The sequence below is a fragment of the Tenrec ecaudatus genome, chromosome 5 (assembly GCF_050624435.1).
Source record: "Tenrec ecaudatus isolate mTenEca1 chromosome 5, mTenEca1.hap1, whole genome shotgun sequence".
NCBI classification, from domain to species: Eukaryota; Metazoa; Chordata; class Mammalia; order Afrosoricida; family Tenrecidae; genus Tenrec; species Tenrec ecaudatus.
The window spans coordinates 39,990,188-40,006,149 of record NC_134534.1 but is presented as its reverse complement, the minus strand read 5'-3'; the positions used below and the strand labels follow the sequence as shown (position 1 = coordinate 40,006,149).

At 44.7% G+C, this 15,962-nt stretch overlaps 2 protein-coding genes and 1 non-coding gene across 3 annotated transcripts in view; 1 reads left to right on the top strand and 2 right to left on the bottom strand.

Moving 5' to 3' along the window:
- Positions 1 to 2,836: 2,836 nt before the first annotated feature.
- On the bottom strand, positions 2,837 to 5,667 carry RPL30 (ribosomal protein L30). Its single transcript, XM_075549451.1, has 4 exons — positions 5,518 to 5,667; positions 5,121 to 5,266; positions 3,798 to 3,928; positions 2,837 to 2,935 (listed from the first exon to the last, which is right to left on the bottom strand). Exons 1-4 carry the CDS (start codon positions 5,536 to 5,538, stop codon positions 2,886 to 2,888), a joined length of 348 nt encoding a protein of 115 aa, XP_075405566.1. The 5' UTR covers positions 5,539 to 5,667; the 3' UTR covers positions 2,837 to 2,885.
- On the bottom strand, positions 3,105 to 3,236 carry LOC142449585 (small nucleolar RNA SNORA72). Its single transcript, XR_012784723.1, has one exon. It is a non-coding gene; the product is annotated as a small nucleolar RNA SNORA72 (small nucleolar RNA).
- A 27-nt stretch (positions 5,668 to 5,694) lies between the features above and the next one.
- Positions 5,695 to 15,962, top strand: part of ERICH5 (glutamate rich 5) — a 39,706-nt gene continuing 29,438 nt past the window's right edge. Inside the window, exons 1-2 of the mRNA XM_075550823.1 lie at positions 5,695 to 5,770; positions 5,859 to 6,104. Coding sequence (XP_075406938.1) covers positions 5,695 to 5,770; positions 5,859 to 6,104 — 322 coding nt within the window. The remainder of the gene's footprint in view (positions 5,771 to 5,858; positions 6,105 to 15,962) is intronic.

Genomic DNA, 15,962 nt, shown 5'->3' with positions numbered 1-15,962 from the left:
GTTAGGCACGTGTCCTTCCAGTGAGCAAATACTTGAGGTTCTGTTGTGCCCAGGCGCCCTCTAGTGGCCATATAGAGCCTGGGAATATTATCAACCCTAATCCAACTGTACTACCGAGGTGGTACCAGGTCTTGAAGGGTCTCCTCTCAGGCCTATGGTGCAGTAAAGTGACTTCTGGATGGATGCATAGCCAGAGGAGAATGAGTCAATTAATTTTTTAAAAGTAGAAGAAAAAGCTCATGAACAAATTTGTAGAAATTACTATACCATTAAAAGTCCTACCTCAATGTAATGTTTTGTGTATATTATCAAGTAAAAAAACAAAGTCATAAACCAATGTCTTCCCAGTCTATTACAGCTACCTATAAATGGCTGTATGATCCTGCTCAACTTCCTCTGCTACTGTCAAATATGTAAAAAGGCCCACTGGTGGCACAGTGGGGTAAGCATTGGACTGAGCTCTTCCAGGCTGACTGTTCAAACCTACCAGCTGCTCCACAGGTGAAAAACAAGGCAATCGACCTCCATTAAGATTGACAGCTCCAGAAGCCCGATGGGACAGTTGCAATCTGTCCTTCCTGTAAGATGGCTATCAATCGGAACTGACTACATAGCAGTGGTGCATTCATTTTAACTTTTCATTCTCCATTCTGCGGGGAACTCCTCTCTTCAGGAAAACCAGGTCTCCAACCTACATATCAAATGCTTAACTTAATCCAAGATTTCATTGGAAGATTACCTTAAAACTTGAAATGCGTCACTGTTTTGGCACCTGTAGGTCGGACACCAGCATTTAATACAAGGGGCTACCCAAACCCCGGAACTCCACCCCCACAGCTATATATTTTTACAAAACCACCTTATCACCTTCAAAGTACTCTCCCTTTACACTTAATACATTTGTCAAACCTGCAATTTCATTCTTGGAAAACATTTTGCAAACTCATGTTTGGATGCCTGATAGCACCTCCCTGTTTTCTCTTCAGCTCTTCGTCATCAAATCATTGTCCTTTCATGTCCCTCTTCATTTGCAGAAAAAAAAAGAAGTCACATGGTGCGAGGTCAGGTAAGGTGCATGGGGCCAGAGAGGCTGTTCTTTGCCAAAAATTGGCAGAGATGGCTGTGAGCGGGTACATTGTTGTGGTGGCAAAGCCAGTCCGTCTGCCACAAACCAGGCCTTTTTTGCCCCCCCACCCCCCGCCAAGTCAGGGAATCTTTTCAGTTCTAAATAGGAAGCTTGAGTGTGACCTGGTGGAACAAACCCCAAAGGCGATCGATGCTCGTCCCTCAGTTGAAGCAGCAGGTGGGAGAAATGTCTAAGATGCTCAAGACTTACCTTTAACAAGATGAAGAAAAAACATTGGACATTGGAAACATTGAATAATGGAAAAAACATTATCAGTAAGTATTTAAGCCCTAAAATTATTGCTCACTCTGGTTGTTCAACTTAATAGGAACCTTCACCCCTAGAACTTTAGTGAGACCAATGGGATTGATCCCCTGAAAAAGTGTGGCAACCCAGTACATGGTAAATACAGGCATGGGCAGACAATGTTATCAAGCATGTCCTGCGATTGTTTTTTGAGTTTTAAGATCAAAGTCTGAGACAACTCAATCAAGTGGTCTAATAGTGGTTTGTGTTCCGCATGGCAGTGAGCAGCAGCTGGGGTCTGGTTCTCAAGCTGTAGGTTGTGACCCCTTTGGGGGTCGAATGACCCTTTCACAGGAGTTGCCCAATTCATAAGTTATGAAGTAGCAACAAAAATAATTTTATGGTGGGGGTTCATCACAACATGAAGAGCTGTATTAAAAGGGTCATGGCATTAGGAAGGTTGAGAACCAACCTGTTGTCTCTACTCATTAGGGTCAGTCAGAAGGTAACGGGAAACACAAACCCACCTACAAGGCTGAGGTAGCCTCAGCTACCTACCTGAGCCCAAACTGGATGGTGCCCACTACCACTCCCTCCAATGTCGGAGCTGACCACAGGCAGGGGCCAAACTCCACCTGTCAGCAAGACTCCCTGGGACAACAGCCCTGGAATGTCCTTTAAACTTCAAAACTATCCCTTTAATAGCAAAGCAGGGACACACACAAATAAAGGGCAGCTTCTGCCTGTTAGATCAGTGCTCTAAGGGAAAAAAACAGAATTCCAAAGATGAGTGGCAGGGGCACCTGAGTACTAGAAATTGACCACGATGCCCTGAGAAATGGGGGCACAATAAAGTATTAACTCCGCCTCGGACCTACTGGGAGCTGCCAAAGGGCAACATCAACTTGTAACTGTTCTCCCGCAACATAAAAGGCCTTCAAAAAGTCATAGAAAATGGAATTAAGCATCTTCCCCATGAATTTAAAAAAACTTTTAACATGGGCGATCCAAATCTAAGGCCTCTGGGTGGGCGTGCTATACAGAATTGCTGGACTTTCCAGGTAAACAGTATACACTATACAGAAGGCACCCACAACGACCATCAGAAACTTCCGAGACGGACCGACTCTAACTGAAAAGGCGGTTTAAGATCCTACCATGGCTGCAGTCTCTTGGAAGCCGAGCATAGCAAACTGAGTAAAGCATACCCAATTAAAATGTACACACCAACTCAATTCTCAATCGAGAACACGAACCACTTTTAAATGTACTTCAATCAGAAATTATTTTCTGTGAATACTCATTTCCCGAGTCTAAACACCACACTGCCTAAGTATGACAAATAGACTATGACTAAATTTCTATGAAACACATGCAAGAAATAGCTCCATCATTCTTTCTCATCCCACCTTCGGGAAGGAGCACTGACCCAGACAAAGAAAAACAACTGAAATGAACACAGGGTTTTAAAACAAGCGCTCGCCAGTTTTATTAAAGAAAAATATTGCAGGATTTATTTTTCACCAGTCTGTTCTGGCATGCTTCTAATGATATCAGAATCACCTAGAAGATAAAATAATTTTACATTAATGAATGGCAACAAATTGCTGCAGAATCCCTACTTTAGACATAATTCTGCAAATCAGCATTTGTTATTCCCTAATTATTTCACGACAGTCATCTTGAACTTGAACAAAGAACTCTAGAGTACCAGCCACATACAGAAATTCAGACTTATCACCAGCATTTAAAAAACCAGGCTCAGGGAAAGAACTCAGCCTGGGGACACATGCATGGTCTTAATATAGCGAATGTTTAGCCTGCCCTGGCTACCACAAAACCAGGACAGCGAGAATATTCGCAGTGTATGTAATTAATCAATTCAAAACACACATGAAAGTTGCAGTGACTTTCTCCTCTCACTCAGTTTTACCTATTTTCAGACAGCAAGCGATTATTTTCCTTTTATTTCATATTATATTTATTCCCTTTTACTAAGTTCATAGTCTTCAAACAACTTTCTATTACAGGTCCATTAAAAAAAAATCTTGACAACCCACAATTTCGATATCCTATTCTTCTGGTAAAAGGTTAGAAGTAAACCATAAACAAAATAAAACCCCCAAATCCGAAATATAACTTCCTCCCATCTAAGACAAAACTTGATGCGAATTCTGGTCACTATTTCCTAGGTTTATCAAATGAAATGCATGATCTTAAAGTAAAATTTTAAAACGTAACGTGTAATAACAATCAAAAGTTCATTATAGTGTTCTGACACATTCACTAACCCTCTGCAATAAACTACAGGTTACCTCACCACCACCACCACCACCACCACACACACCCCCTTACAGGCCAGGGAAGAGATTCATAGAGCAAACATTTCCATTATGACAAAAAATGACCCATTTGAAAAGCGTACCAGGGTCGATGATGGCCAGCGTGCACACCCTGTAGTACTTGCCGCACGCCGTGCCCAACTCGATGTTGTGGCCACTGTAGTGATGGACACCGGTTTTGGCCAACATGGCGTAGTACTCGATTTCTGATTTCCTTCAGGAATGGACAAAGGGCAGAAAATTAAGAGGCTATCCCAAGTGCCTAACAGGTTGTTTTTCATTTTAGTCTCCATGTTGGTGTGGCCTGAGGGGCACATGATGGGGTTCCTTGGCAACTTCTAAAGTGGTATCACACACTGCCCCATTCTGAAGCCAAAAAAGAAAATGTAGGATCAGAATTCTAAATGGTCTAGAATCACACCCCAAACTTTAAAACATAAGCAATTTCTATCATTTTGCTGCCTTGAATTCTAGATGGGGAGTGTTAGTATACAAAGGGGCAAAAGATGGAATTTGTGTCGATCGAGTGGACAGATGTATGTATACTCATGGCTTTAAGAATTTTAATGGACTTTAAGAAAGCCTTGCCCCTAAGTATTATGAACCCACAGACCAGTGTGATACGGGGTGTTAAGAAATGCACAATTCAGGGGCCCTTCCCGGACCCAAAGAACCAGAACCTGCACTTTAACAAGACCAGTGTTAAGAAATGCACAATTCAGGGGCCCTTCCCGGACCCAAAGAACCAGAACCTGCACTTTAACAAGACCAGTGAGTCACATGCACATGTGTTTGAAAAGCCCTGCTATAAAGGGGCACTTGACGCTTTAAGCAGACACCCGATGGAAAATGCTGTAAGCAGGTGAAACCTCTGCGAGAATGATCAATGGTGATGTGAGGGATCAATTTACAAGGCTTACATCTTTCAAGATGTTTCTTTAGTGTAGTTGTAATACCAACCAACCAACTTAAATTTCACAACAGCTCTAGCCTAGCAAACGCCTAGATTCATTAACACTGGGCTGAACCACGCAGATTCTAATCAGTGCACGCAATGACGCCCCCTGTAATGCACTGAGAAGGTAAAAAGGAAAAATCGAACCCCCAACAAATGAGGGATCGCATCCATGTTCTGGGCTTTCTTCAAGCATTGACATTCTGCGGTTTTACCTGTCGGTCACATTTCCCACCAAAATAAGCTCGGACAACGAAAGCAAATGAATGGGGGCGGGGGCGGGATTTGTAGAACGAGACCCCAAGCCGCTAACAGCAAGTGTAATAATCATTTCACAGTTACTGGCGTAGGAAACAAGTTTTACATTAAAACCAAGCAGACCCGCTCGGGCAACCGCTCCCGAGAAAGCCACGGGCAGGGACGCCCGCACGCCGCCAATGTCTCGGTTTACCTCAAGGCCGGGCAGTTGTTGGCCAGGATGACCAGTTTGGCTTTGCCTTGCCTGATCATCTTCAGCGTCTGTTTGTAGCCCAGCACGTACTTCCCACTTTTCATAACGAGTTGGAGCCTCGAGTTGATGGACTCCAGCGACTTTTTCTACAAAGCAAACATTTCACACGAGCCCATGAGCTCGTCTGCAACCCAGCTTTCCGGAGGCCTGGGCCCCTTACTAATGAAGCCGCCCGGGTCAGGGGTCCCCAAATCTCGGAGAACGCCGGTCGGGCCTCCTCGGGGCCCTCCAAATGCCAGGGTGACACGCCGTCGCCGCGGTGTGCCCGCGCCTGCCCGCCCCCGCCGGGCTACAGCGCTCCACGTGAACCCGCCTCCGGCCGGGCCGCCTCACTCACCGTCTTCTTTGCGGCCACCATCTTCCTGTCTTAGGTGCGGGTCGGCCCCCAACCTAGAACACACAAGGACAAGGTCAGAAGCTGAGGACCCGGGCGCCCAAACGGCAGCCGGCAACGCTCCCCACCCCGCCGAAGCCAGGCCTTGGCGGTCCCCGCTCACCAAGAGCAGCCGCCAAGATGGCCGGGAAGGGAGAAAGGAAGGAAGACCCACAATGCAAAGCTCTTCACAGCGGGGCCGGGACCGGAAGCGGAAGTGGGTCTCACGCGGAAGAGGCGGGGCCAGAGGGGCGGGGCCCGCGGCTTGTGGCGGGACGCCGCTCCAGTCCGGGTTTTGCTCTGAGGTGGCGGCGTGGGAAGCGAAGAACACAGTGCCGGGCCGGGAGCGGAGAAAGCGGGCGTGCTGCCGCGGGAGCAGCGGGGACGAGGCGGCGGCGCCTGCCAGCTCGGCCCCGTGATGCGGCTCGGCTCGCCCTGCCTGGAGCCCGCCGCTTTGGGGAGCAGAGCGCCGGAAGTCGGGCTCTCCCGCGCGCCGTCAGCGGGCGCTCGCGCGGTTCTCGGGGCCTCCTCAGCCCGCCTCGTGCGGCTGTGTCAGCGTGCACTGTTTGCAGCAGTGGTAAACCTCGTCAACCTCTAAAACGTTACTAGGTTTGGTTTCGGGTTTCCCCCCTGAGAATGTTGGGCCTTTGGGGACGTATACAGTAAGATTTAAGGCAAAATCGTAGGCTCTGAAAGCACACCCTTTGCCTCGACAATGTCACCAGATCCGTAGGTAAGCAACTTTGCGTTGACATTTTGCCATGGGAGAGATGAGGAACCAAAATAAATATGCAAATTAGTAAGTATCAGGTACCTGGAATTGACGGAGCCCTGGTGGCGCTGTCGGAGACGCGTTGGACTGTTAACCTTGCGTGTCAGCAGTTCGAACCCACATAACCATTTCCCGCAGGCTCTCTGCTCCCGTAAAGATTGGCAGCCTTGAAGGGTCGCTCTGAGAAGGAGCCCTGGTGAGGTAGTGGCCCATGCATTGACCTGCTACCGCCAAGTGAGCCGTTCAAACCCACCAGTTACTCCCTACAAGGAGGACGAGGCTGGCTGAAAGCTTCCGTTCCGCCCCTAAGTCACTAGGAGTCAGAATTGCTGTAGTGGGCCAGGAACTAATGATCACAACAAACCTATGAGGTGGGTGTTTTTATTCTCGTTTATACTGGTGAATTGTTGGAGTTGGGTCAGGTGCCCTCTTCAAAACGTGCAGAACGGTGATGTATAAAGAAATTAGCCCAATAAGTAGAGTTCAGTGATCATAATCTATGCTTTAACGTTTAGGTGTAAATTACTGAGCATTGTGCAAATCCAAATATTTGCCCTCATCTGGTGGTCTGGTTCATTTATAAACATTAAGCATTTTTTTGCATTTTTTTATTTTTACCAATTTTTTTAATAACTCATCTGATTTAAAGTTGAAGGAACCAATCTATAGATGTTGTCATGTTGTTACTTGATAAAGGTTAAATCATCATCCCCACCCTTGCTTTTTAAGTGCTCTTTGTTTTTGTTTTGATCTCCTGTTAACATTTCATTTGTAGTTATCTGATTAGTTTAAAAAATGAATCATCTACTTAAGAGTGCTTTCCTTTACAATTCATTATAGCTACAATTGGAAAGTTACCATTTCCATGCTTTTTTTAAAATCAAACACTTGTGAAACACTTGACAACAAAGAATTCTGATACATCTCACACTCAAAGTGCTTAAACCAAACCAAACTCAACAGCCATTGAGTTGATGCTGATTCATAGAGCCCCTATAGTATAGGTAAACCCTGTGAATTTCTGAGACTTTCAACAGGATTAAAAAGCCAGGTCTTTCTCTCCAGTGCAGATAGTGGTTTCAAACTGCTGACTTTAAGGATCACAGCCCAAAGCGTAACCACTACCCACCAGGGTTCCTTTCAAAGGGCTTAAGGTTTTGTCAAAACGACCTATATAAAACATCTTAGTATAAATTTAACTATTATGGGCAACTATGAAATTGTGGTGACATGTTTAGTTTACAAATGATACCTAGTTCTAGGTCCTGTGCTAGACCCTAATTCCATAAGATATTCTCAGAGACCTTGCAGTTTAATGTTTGGAGGCAGATATCAACAAATGGCATAATGTTTGTTTGTTTGTTTTTTTTACAAATTCTAACAAATATAATATATTCCTGTTTTATAAGGAGTCCAGTGGGTAAAACACTCCATCATTAACCAGAAGGCTCCAGTCTACCAGGCACTCCTGAGGAAAAAGATGTGGCAGTCAGCTTCCATAAGGATTACAGCCTTACCTAAAGATGGGAGTGTTCCACTCTGTCTACCAGGGTCCTTCCTGTGAGCTGGACTCCACAGCAGTGGGGTTTGTGGTATGCAGAATATCACTATACCCCTCAAACAACAACGACAAACGGTAGCTGTCAAGGCTGTTCTATGTGTGTGACAGAACTGTGTTCCATAGGCTTTCAGTGTCTGATTTTTTTAAAAAACTGATCACCAGGCATTTCTTCTTAGGCATCTCTAATACAAAAAGGTCACTGCCATTGAATCAACTCAGACTCATAGTGACTTTATAGGGTCACTCACTGCCATGGAGGCGATTCCAACACATAGTGACCCTATAGGACAGGGTAGAATTACCCTGTGCATTCCCAAAATTGTAACTTTATAGAAAGCCTTTTCTTTCTCCTGTTGAACACCTGATGGTTTTGAACTGTTGACCTTTCGCATAGTAGCCCAATGCATAACTGCTGTGCTACCAGGGCTGGGGGGGACTCAAACTCCCAACCTTTTGGTTGCCTAGCAGTCAAGCTTATCAGCCAAGCATCACCAAGGACCTCCAAAACCCAATAGACACTAATCCATACAGAGAGACTCAAGCCATGGTCCCTGTTCTTGGTGAGCCTATTATCTATCTGAGCCTTTTAAGGAGAATCACATGAGTAATGAACTTTGTAGTAGACATTAGTACTTTTCACAAATCTTAATTCATGGAAATAATAATCTCACAGTGATTACGTTCCTCATTTCACAGGAATAGAACTAGAAAGAAAATGGGGTAGGATGCCCTTCACAGGTGCATATACAGTCTAGAGGGCTAAGATTTGAAGTTCAGGCCTCTTGACCTCAGGATTAACTGAAGTCAAGGGGATGCTTTCCACTCTGAGGGGCGGACCCAGGCCTTCGAGAGCATTTTCAGAGTGCCAAGGACAGTTTGCCGAAATACTAGGACACTGGAGGGGAGTCATGACAGGAAATTTTTTTTTAAGGGAACAATGAGGATTTGAGTGTTTTTGGAAAATTTGCTTTAGAATAGGATTTTAAATAATTATACTACAGATTTCAGTTCCCCTTTGAGACTTCTCCCCACCAGAATTTAAATTACAGAAGAAGCTCCCTCAATGTCATCACTGGAAGAAGCATGCTGATCAATGATTCTATTACCAATGAAACTTTAAAAAAAATAAAGGCCCTGAAATGAAATTGCCTCTGGAGAGATTAAAGTTAGCCATGGTGAAATAGGAATTTGGGAAGCATAGACTATCAATGCCTATCAAAACATATTGTGAACATACCCACCTGAGCCTTTGAGATATATTAATCCAAAAGAAAGAATGGTGGCTCCTGCGGGTGGGGCTACAGAAGAAGCACACCAGCTTGTGTGACCACGAGGTGTCGAAGGGATCAGGTATCAGGCATCAAAGAACAAAAAATCATCATTGTGAATGAGGGGGAGTGCAGAGTGGAGACCTAAAGCCCATCTATAGGTAACAGGACACCCCCTTACAGAAGGGTCTCAGGGAGGAGATGAGCCAGTCAGTGTGTAGTGTAGCAACAATGAAACACAACTTTCCTCTAATTCTTCAATGCTTCCGCCCCACCACCATCATGATTCCAATTCTACCTTACAAATCCAGCTAGACCAGAGGATGTACACTGGTACAGATAGGAACCGGAAACATGGAATCCAGGACAGATGATCCCTTTAGGACCAGTGGGGAGAGTGGCTATACCAGGAGGGTGGAGGGAAGGTGGGGTAGAAAGGGGGATTCTACATATAACCCCCTCCCTGGAGGACGGACAACAGAAAAATGGGTGAGGGGAGATGTCAGACAGTGTAAGACATGACAATTTATAAATTATCAAGGGCTCATGAGGGAGGGGGATATGGGGATGGAGGGGGCGAAATGAGTAGCTGATACCAAGGGCTTAAATGGAGAGCAAACATTTTGAGAATGATGAAGGCAATGAATGAACAAATATGCTTGCCACATGGATGTATGTATGGATTTTGATGAGAGTTTGTATGAGTCCCCAATAAAATGATTTTCAAAAAACAAAACCTAAACTCCCTGCCATCACGTTGATGCCAACTCACAGTGACCCCTTAAGACAGAGTAAGACTGCCCTTTGGGTTTCCCAGACTAGAACTCTTGGTGGGAATAGAAAGCCTCGTGTTTCTTACTGCTGACCTCATGCTTGGGGATCGCAGCCCATGGAACCCCAATGCCACCAGGCTTCCTCAGGAGACCTGAGGGTGTTGTGAAAACACTGTTCCTTGTACTTCCTTCTGGGCTAGTTGGCTCTTGTAACAAAAGTTGCCCTTTTTTGAATCTCTTGTTCCCTAGAGACAGTTGCTCCAAGTTTTGTGAATGAGCCCCCCACCCCCAACATTATTTACATCTCCCAAGAGGAGAGCTAGTTGTTTTCTCTAAGGCATGTGACTGTGTACTGGGAGCAAGAGAAGCTCAAAGTGCCGGTTCTGCATATGAATTCTGACCATAGAACATTTGGGAATTCTTGCTAGGGGATCTCCTCCCTTCATCCCACCCATCTCTATGCAGACAGGCGTGGACTCACATCTTGAATTTTGTGCCGTCGTGTTGTGAGGATCATAGCGTAAGGGCCACAGGTGGTGGTGGGGGGGCTTCAATCGTCGTGGGCAAATCCTATTGTCCCAAGTCCACACTTCCAAGAGCTCTTCGAAGCTCTGTTATGTGAACACTGAGCACAGTGCGCTCACAGAGCCTGCAGTGCATGTTCTTCGTTCATTCCTACCCTCCCCCACTGCATGCAGCTGCCCACCCACCTTTCTCAAAACATTCACAACATCAAAAAGCTTCTCTAAAAAGAAGAGCCATTGTCATATAAAATTGACAGGTTCTTAGAGTTGTAGGTGCCATCAAGTCTGTTCTGACTCAGGGACCCTGGGTATACACACCACCCATCCTGTGTCATCCTCACAATTGTTCTTAAGTTTGAGCTCCTGTGTTGTTTGCAGCCACTGTCCATCATGTTGAGGGCCTTCTTTTTTTGCCGTCCCTCTACTTTACCAAGCATGATGTCCTTTTCCAGGGACAGGTTTCTCCTGACAACTTGTCTACAGTGTGTGAGAAGTCTCTCCATCCTTGCGCCTAAGGAATATTCTGTCCGTTCTTCTTCCAAGACAGGTTTGTTTGTTCTTTTGGAAGTCCATGACACTTTCAGTAGTCTTTATCAGTACCATAATTCAAATGCATCCATTCTTCCTCGGTCTTAACAATTAATTGACAATGTCCAATTTTCATATGCATATTAGGTGATTGAAAATACCATGGCTTGAGTCAGGCACATCTTAGTCCTCAAAGTATTAACATCCTTGCTTGTCAACACAAGAGATCTTGTGCAACACATTTACCCAAATGTGTCATTTGATCTTTTGGCTGCTGCTTCCATGAGCATTGATTGTGGATCCAAGTAAGGCAAAGTCCTTGACAACTTCAATCTTTTTTCCACTTATCATGATGCTACCTTTTGGTTCACTTGTGAGGATTTGGGTTTTCTTTGTGTTGAGTTGTAGTTTATACTGAAGGCTGCAAACCTTGATCTTCATTAGCACGTACTTCAATTCACTGTCACCAAATTGATGCTGCCTCAGTGACCCTGTAGGACAGGTTAGAAGTACTCCCTGTGAATTTGCAAGACTGTGCCTTTTAATGAGAGTAGAAAGCCCTGTCTTTCTCCTGCAGAGCGTCTGGTGTTTCTGAACTGCTGACCTTGCTGTTACCGGCCAACATTTAACCCCTAGGCCGCTAGGCATTTCTCATTTTCAGCAAGCAAAATTGTGTCATCTCCATATCACAAGTTTATAAACTGTCCTCTAATCCCAGTACGCCATTCTTTTCCTATAATCCAGATTCCCTGATTGTTTTCTCAGCATACAGCTTGAATAAGTATGGTGAACAAGCACACCTTCCTTGATTTTAAACCATGCAGTATTTCTTTGTTCTATTCACAAAACTACCTCTTGATCCATGTAGTTTCCAAATGAGCACAATGAAGTGTTCTAGAATTCTCATTCTTCTCACGCTATCCATAGTTTGTTTTGTTTTTCATGATCGACACAGTCAACTGCCTTTGACAGGTCACCAGCTTTCTGGTATTCTCTGCTTTCAGACAAGATCATCCAACATCTACAGTGGAATCCCTGTTCTATTTCCTCTTCTGAATTTGGCCTGAATTTCTGGCAGCTCCTTGTCTGTGTACTGCTGCCACCGTTGTTAGTCTTCAGCAAAATTTGACCTGCATGTTGCAATGAACAATGGAGGGCCACATCTGACCTCCTCTGGCTTCCCCATTGCAACAAGGCAGTGTTCAGACATGCCTCCACGCTCCATCCTTCTCTCTTTCTATGCTGGGTTTGATAATTCATTGCAATGGTCACACAGAACTCCCAGACAATCCTCACAGTGTAGGGGGGGGCTGTAATTAGGGAAGTCAGTAGGTTACCACAAGACAGGAGCAGCACACTGTAAGAAGACAGTCATTGGTCTCCTGAACCAGCAATCACGTCTCAAGTTCTGTCTCTCCTCCACATGGTGGTCAAGACTCTGGCTCTCAGTCTCTTGGCCACGTGCTCCTTTCACCTTTGCTTCCATAGGCTAGGAAGCCAGCCAGCCAGTCACTCTGTCCCACAGTTCCATGATCTTGGGCCAGATGAGGAGAAGGTACCCAAGTGCCTCAGTACTGCTCCTCTGAGTCAGCGTGAGTCTGTGATGCATCAGTTTGGGCAGCGTCCACCACTTCAGAGAGAGATTGTGTGCATATTCTTCCAAGATCTGCAGAGTCTCTCTCTCCCCTTCTTCTTCAAAGATGACTCATCCTGTAGCCAAGGGGGGTGGTTACAAAAACTGCTCAAATCCCCTCTGTTAGCATTACCCTATTTGCACCCCCACCCACCGATTACTTGGTAAGAGTTACAGAGACTTCAGTAGAAGAGACATACAATACTTGGAAATGTTACTCCACCACAATGTGATAGGAATGATATTGTTCTATAACTTGTGGGTTCTGTTGGGTCACCTTTCTTTGGACTGGGCACAAATATGGATCCCTTCCAGCCAGTTGGCCAAGTGGCTGTCTTCCACATTTCTTTGCATAGACGAGTGAGTTTATTAGTGGAGAGGCTGGTAAACTTGTTCTGTACGGGGTCAACTAGTGAGGACTTTATTTCCAGCTAGAAAGTTCCTGTCACAACTACTCTGCCTTGCTGTTGGAGCAGCAAAGTGATTGTCTGCTGTCCTAGTTTTTCAGCTTTTTATAAATTTGAAAATCCTAATAACGAGCCAGGAAATGGCTCTCCTTGGAGAAATTACTCTGCCATCCAGCCATTATGTTCACCCTACTGTTCCTGGTCCCTGGAGGGCGCTAGCATAACATTTCAAAATGATTTCGAAAGAAAGAATACCAGCAGGTAAATGTAACAGGACAGAATCAACACAAGTCTATCGTTTGTATTTCCTCACCCCAAATCACCACTCCAGGTTTCTGAGAACTCTCCAAACAAAACAAGAAGACTCAGCATGTCAGTTCCAGCCGACAGTGACCCTAGAGGACAGACTAGAACTACTCCCTGGAGCGCTCAAGTCTAAACCTTTATAGGAGCAGACAGCCCAGCAACTAACCCATTCATTGTAGGCACCAAATTTATTGTTCTGGGTTTTACTTGATATGAGACTGAGCTGCATTGCCTGTTGGAGCAAGTACAAAGTCATCTTTCATTCAGTGGTTCAGGCACCAGCCCTGCCCCTTGCCAGACGGTTAAACTGATCATATTCATTGTCATCAGCGCCAAGTCCGTGTCCAGATGAGCAAACAACTGAGAGGAATTCGAGTTTCCACTTGTCTAACTCAATCTACATTCATATAAGTCACCCGTGTTACTACACATGCTTGCAAGTAGGTGGGGAGAGAGGAGAATGGTGAATTCAAGTAATTGCTCTCGTAACTGTAAACTCTGGATATTAGTGACCTTTCATTTAAACACTTGTACATTGGTATATAAAAACTCTCACCTTTTAAGAGGGGAATAGGGAATAAAGTTTAGGTATTTCATCTTATTCTCATCTGCTTCCACAATTGTAATTAAAATATGTCCCCTACACAACTTTGTGCTTTAGGCCAGAAAGTCTTCTGGACTGGCATTTTCTTTCTTTCTTTTTTAAAAATTAATTGGGAGCTCTTACAGATATTGTAACATTCCATAATTCAGTTAGATCAAGCATAATTGGACAACTGCTACCATAATCAGCTTCAAAACATTTTCTTTCTTCTTGAATTCTTTGTTGTCAGCTCCCCTTGATACCCTCCCTCTCGTGCTCTACCCCCCAGGAACCCTTGTTATTATATATTATTGTTTGGTTTTGGGGGGGCTGTATCTTACTCCATCCAATTTATCCATTCACTTACAATTCTGTTATTCGCTCCCCTTGAGTGGGATAGACTGGCATTTTCATGCCCGGGCCCCCCTAGGCTACAAACTGGTGCATGGGATTAAAGGAGGAAAAGGAAGAGGGAAGAATGGAAGAAGGGAGGGAAGGATGGAAAAAAAGGAAGAAAAGAAGGAAGGAAGGGGCTCTAACCAGATACATGGTAAAGGCCATATTGGTGCATCCCATGCTGTACAGGGAAACCGATGGGTGTCAAGTATCTTGGCTGGAGTCAGAAGACCCACCTCCCAGTCAGTGGTATTAGGAACCAGCCACATAACCTAGAAAAATCCATACACTTGTTAAATAAGATGGTTAGACGAAGTTATTCAGGCATTATTATTACAGTTTTGTTATCTATAATGAAAGGTGATAAAATACCACCTCCCCGTAGGGTTGTGATGAGGACTAACTGTAAGGGCTTAGTCCAGTGTCTAGCACAGAGTTAATGGCCAACAGACATCAGCAACTTATATTATCAGAATCTATGAAAATGATGGGAACCCTGATGGAATAGTGAGTTACGTGTTGAGCAGCTAACTGCAAAATCAGTGGTTCAAACCCACCAGCTATTCCAGAGGAGAAAGACAAAGCTTTCTGTTCCCATAAAGACTTGCAACCTTGGAAACCCTGCACTGTGCTTGGGGCTACCTATGGTTGAAACGGACTCAGTGGCAGTGAGTTGAGTGAGTGATGGTCATGACTGAAAAGTGGTAGAAGTATATGGGGATTGCTCACTTGGATGATTTCCTAGGAAATATAGTTTATAAATATTGACACTGCCCCCCTTAAAGAGAAAGAAAAAAACAAAACAATACAATCTCCTCGGAAAAAGAAAATGGTGACAAAGCAGTTGTACTGAATGCACCAGGCTCTGATATTTTCCTGGGAGGAATTCTACCAGACTTTCCAAATTCATGGACTCCAATGCTCCGTCATTGGTGCAAAGTGTAGGAAATAAAGGAAAGCTTACACGTTATTTTTTAAAATAACTTTATTGGGGACTCGCACAACTCTTATCACAATCCCATCCATTTATCCATTGTGTCAAGCACATTTGTACATTTGTTGCCATCATCATTTTCAAAACATTTTGTTTCTACTTGAGCCCTTGGTATCAGCTCCTCATTTTTCCCCTCCCTCCCCTACCCACTCTCCCTCATGAACCCTTGATAATTTATAATGTTTTTCCATGTCTTACACTGTCGGATGTCTCTCTTCACCCACTTTTATGTTGTCTGTCCTCTAGAGAGAGGCTTGTGATTGGTTCCACCTTCCTCTTCCCCTCCTGGTATCGTTACTCTCATGATTGGTCCTGAGGGGTTATCTGTCCTGGATTCCCTCTGTTTCCAGCTCTTATCTGTACCAGTGCACATCCTCTGGTCTAGCCAGATTTATAAGGTAGAATTAGGATCATGATAGTTGGGGGAAGGAAGCATTAAAGAACTAGAGGAAAGTTATATGTTTCATCATTGCTATACGACACCCTTACTGGCTCATCTCCTCCCCAAGACTCTTCTGTAGGGGGATGTCCAGTTGCCTACAGATGGGCTTTGGGTCTCCACTCCACATGTCCCCTCAACAAACAGACCTTGATATGATTTTTTGTTCTTTGATGCCTGATACCTGATCCCATCGACACCTCGTGAGCGCACAGGCTGGTGTGT

Bases quoted from the DNA above. Each gene is read 5' to 3' on its own strand.
- RPL30 (XM_075549451.1), bottom strand. From the start codon at position 5,538: ATGGTGGCCGCAAAGAAGACG. The intron at 3,929-5,120 runs GTAAACCGAGAC...CCATTCCTGAAG, and splicing joins AACAACTGCCCGGCCTTGAG to GAAATCAGAAATCGAGTACT. The intron at 2,936-3,797 runs GTACGCTTTTCA...TTTATCTTCTAG, and splicing joins GCTGGCCATCATCGACCCTG to GTGATTCTGATATCATTAGA.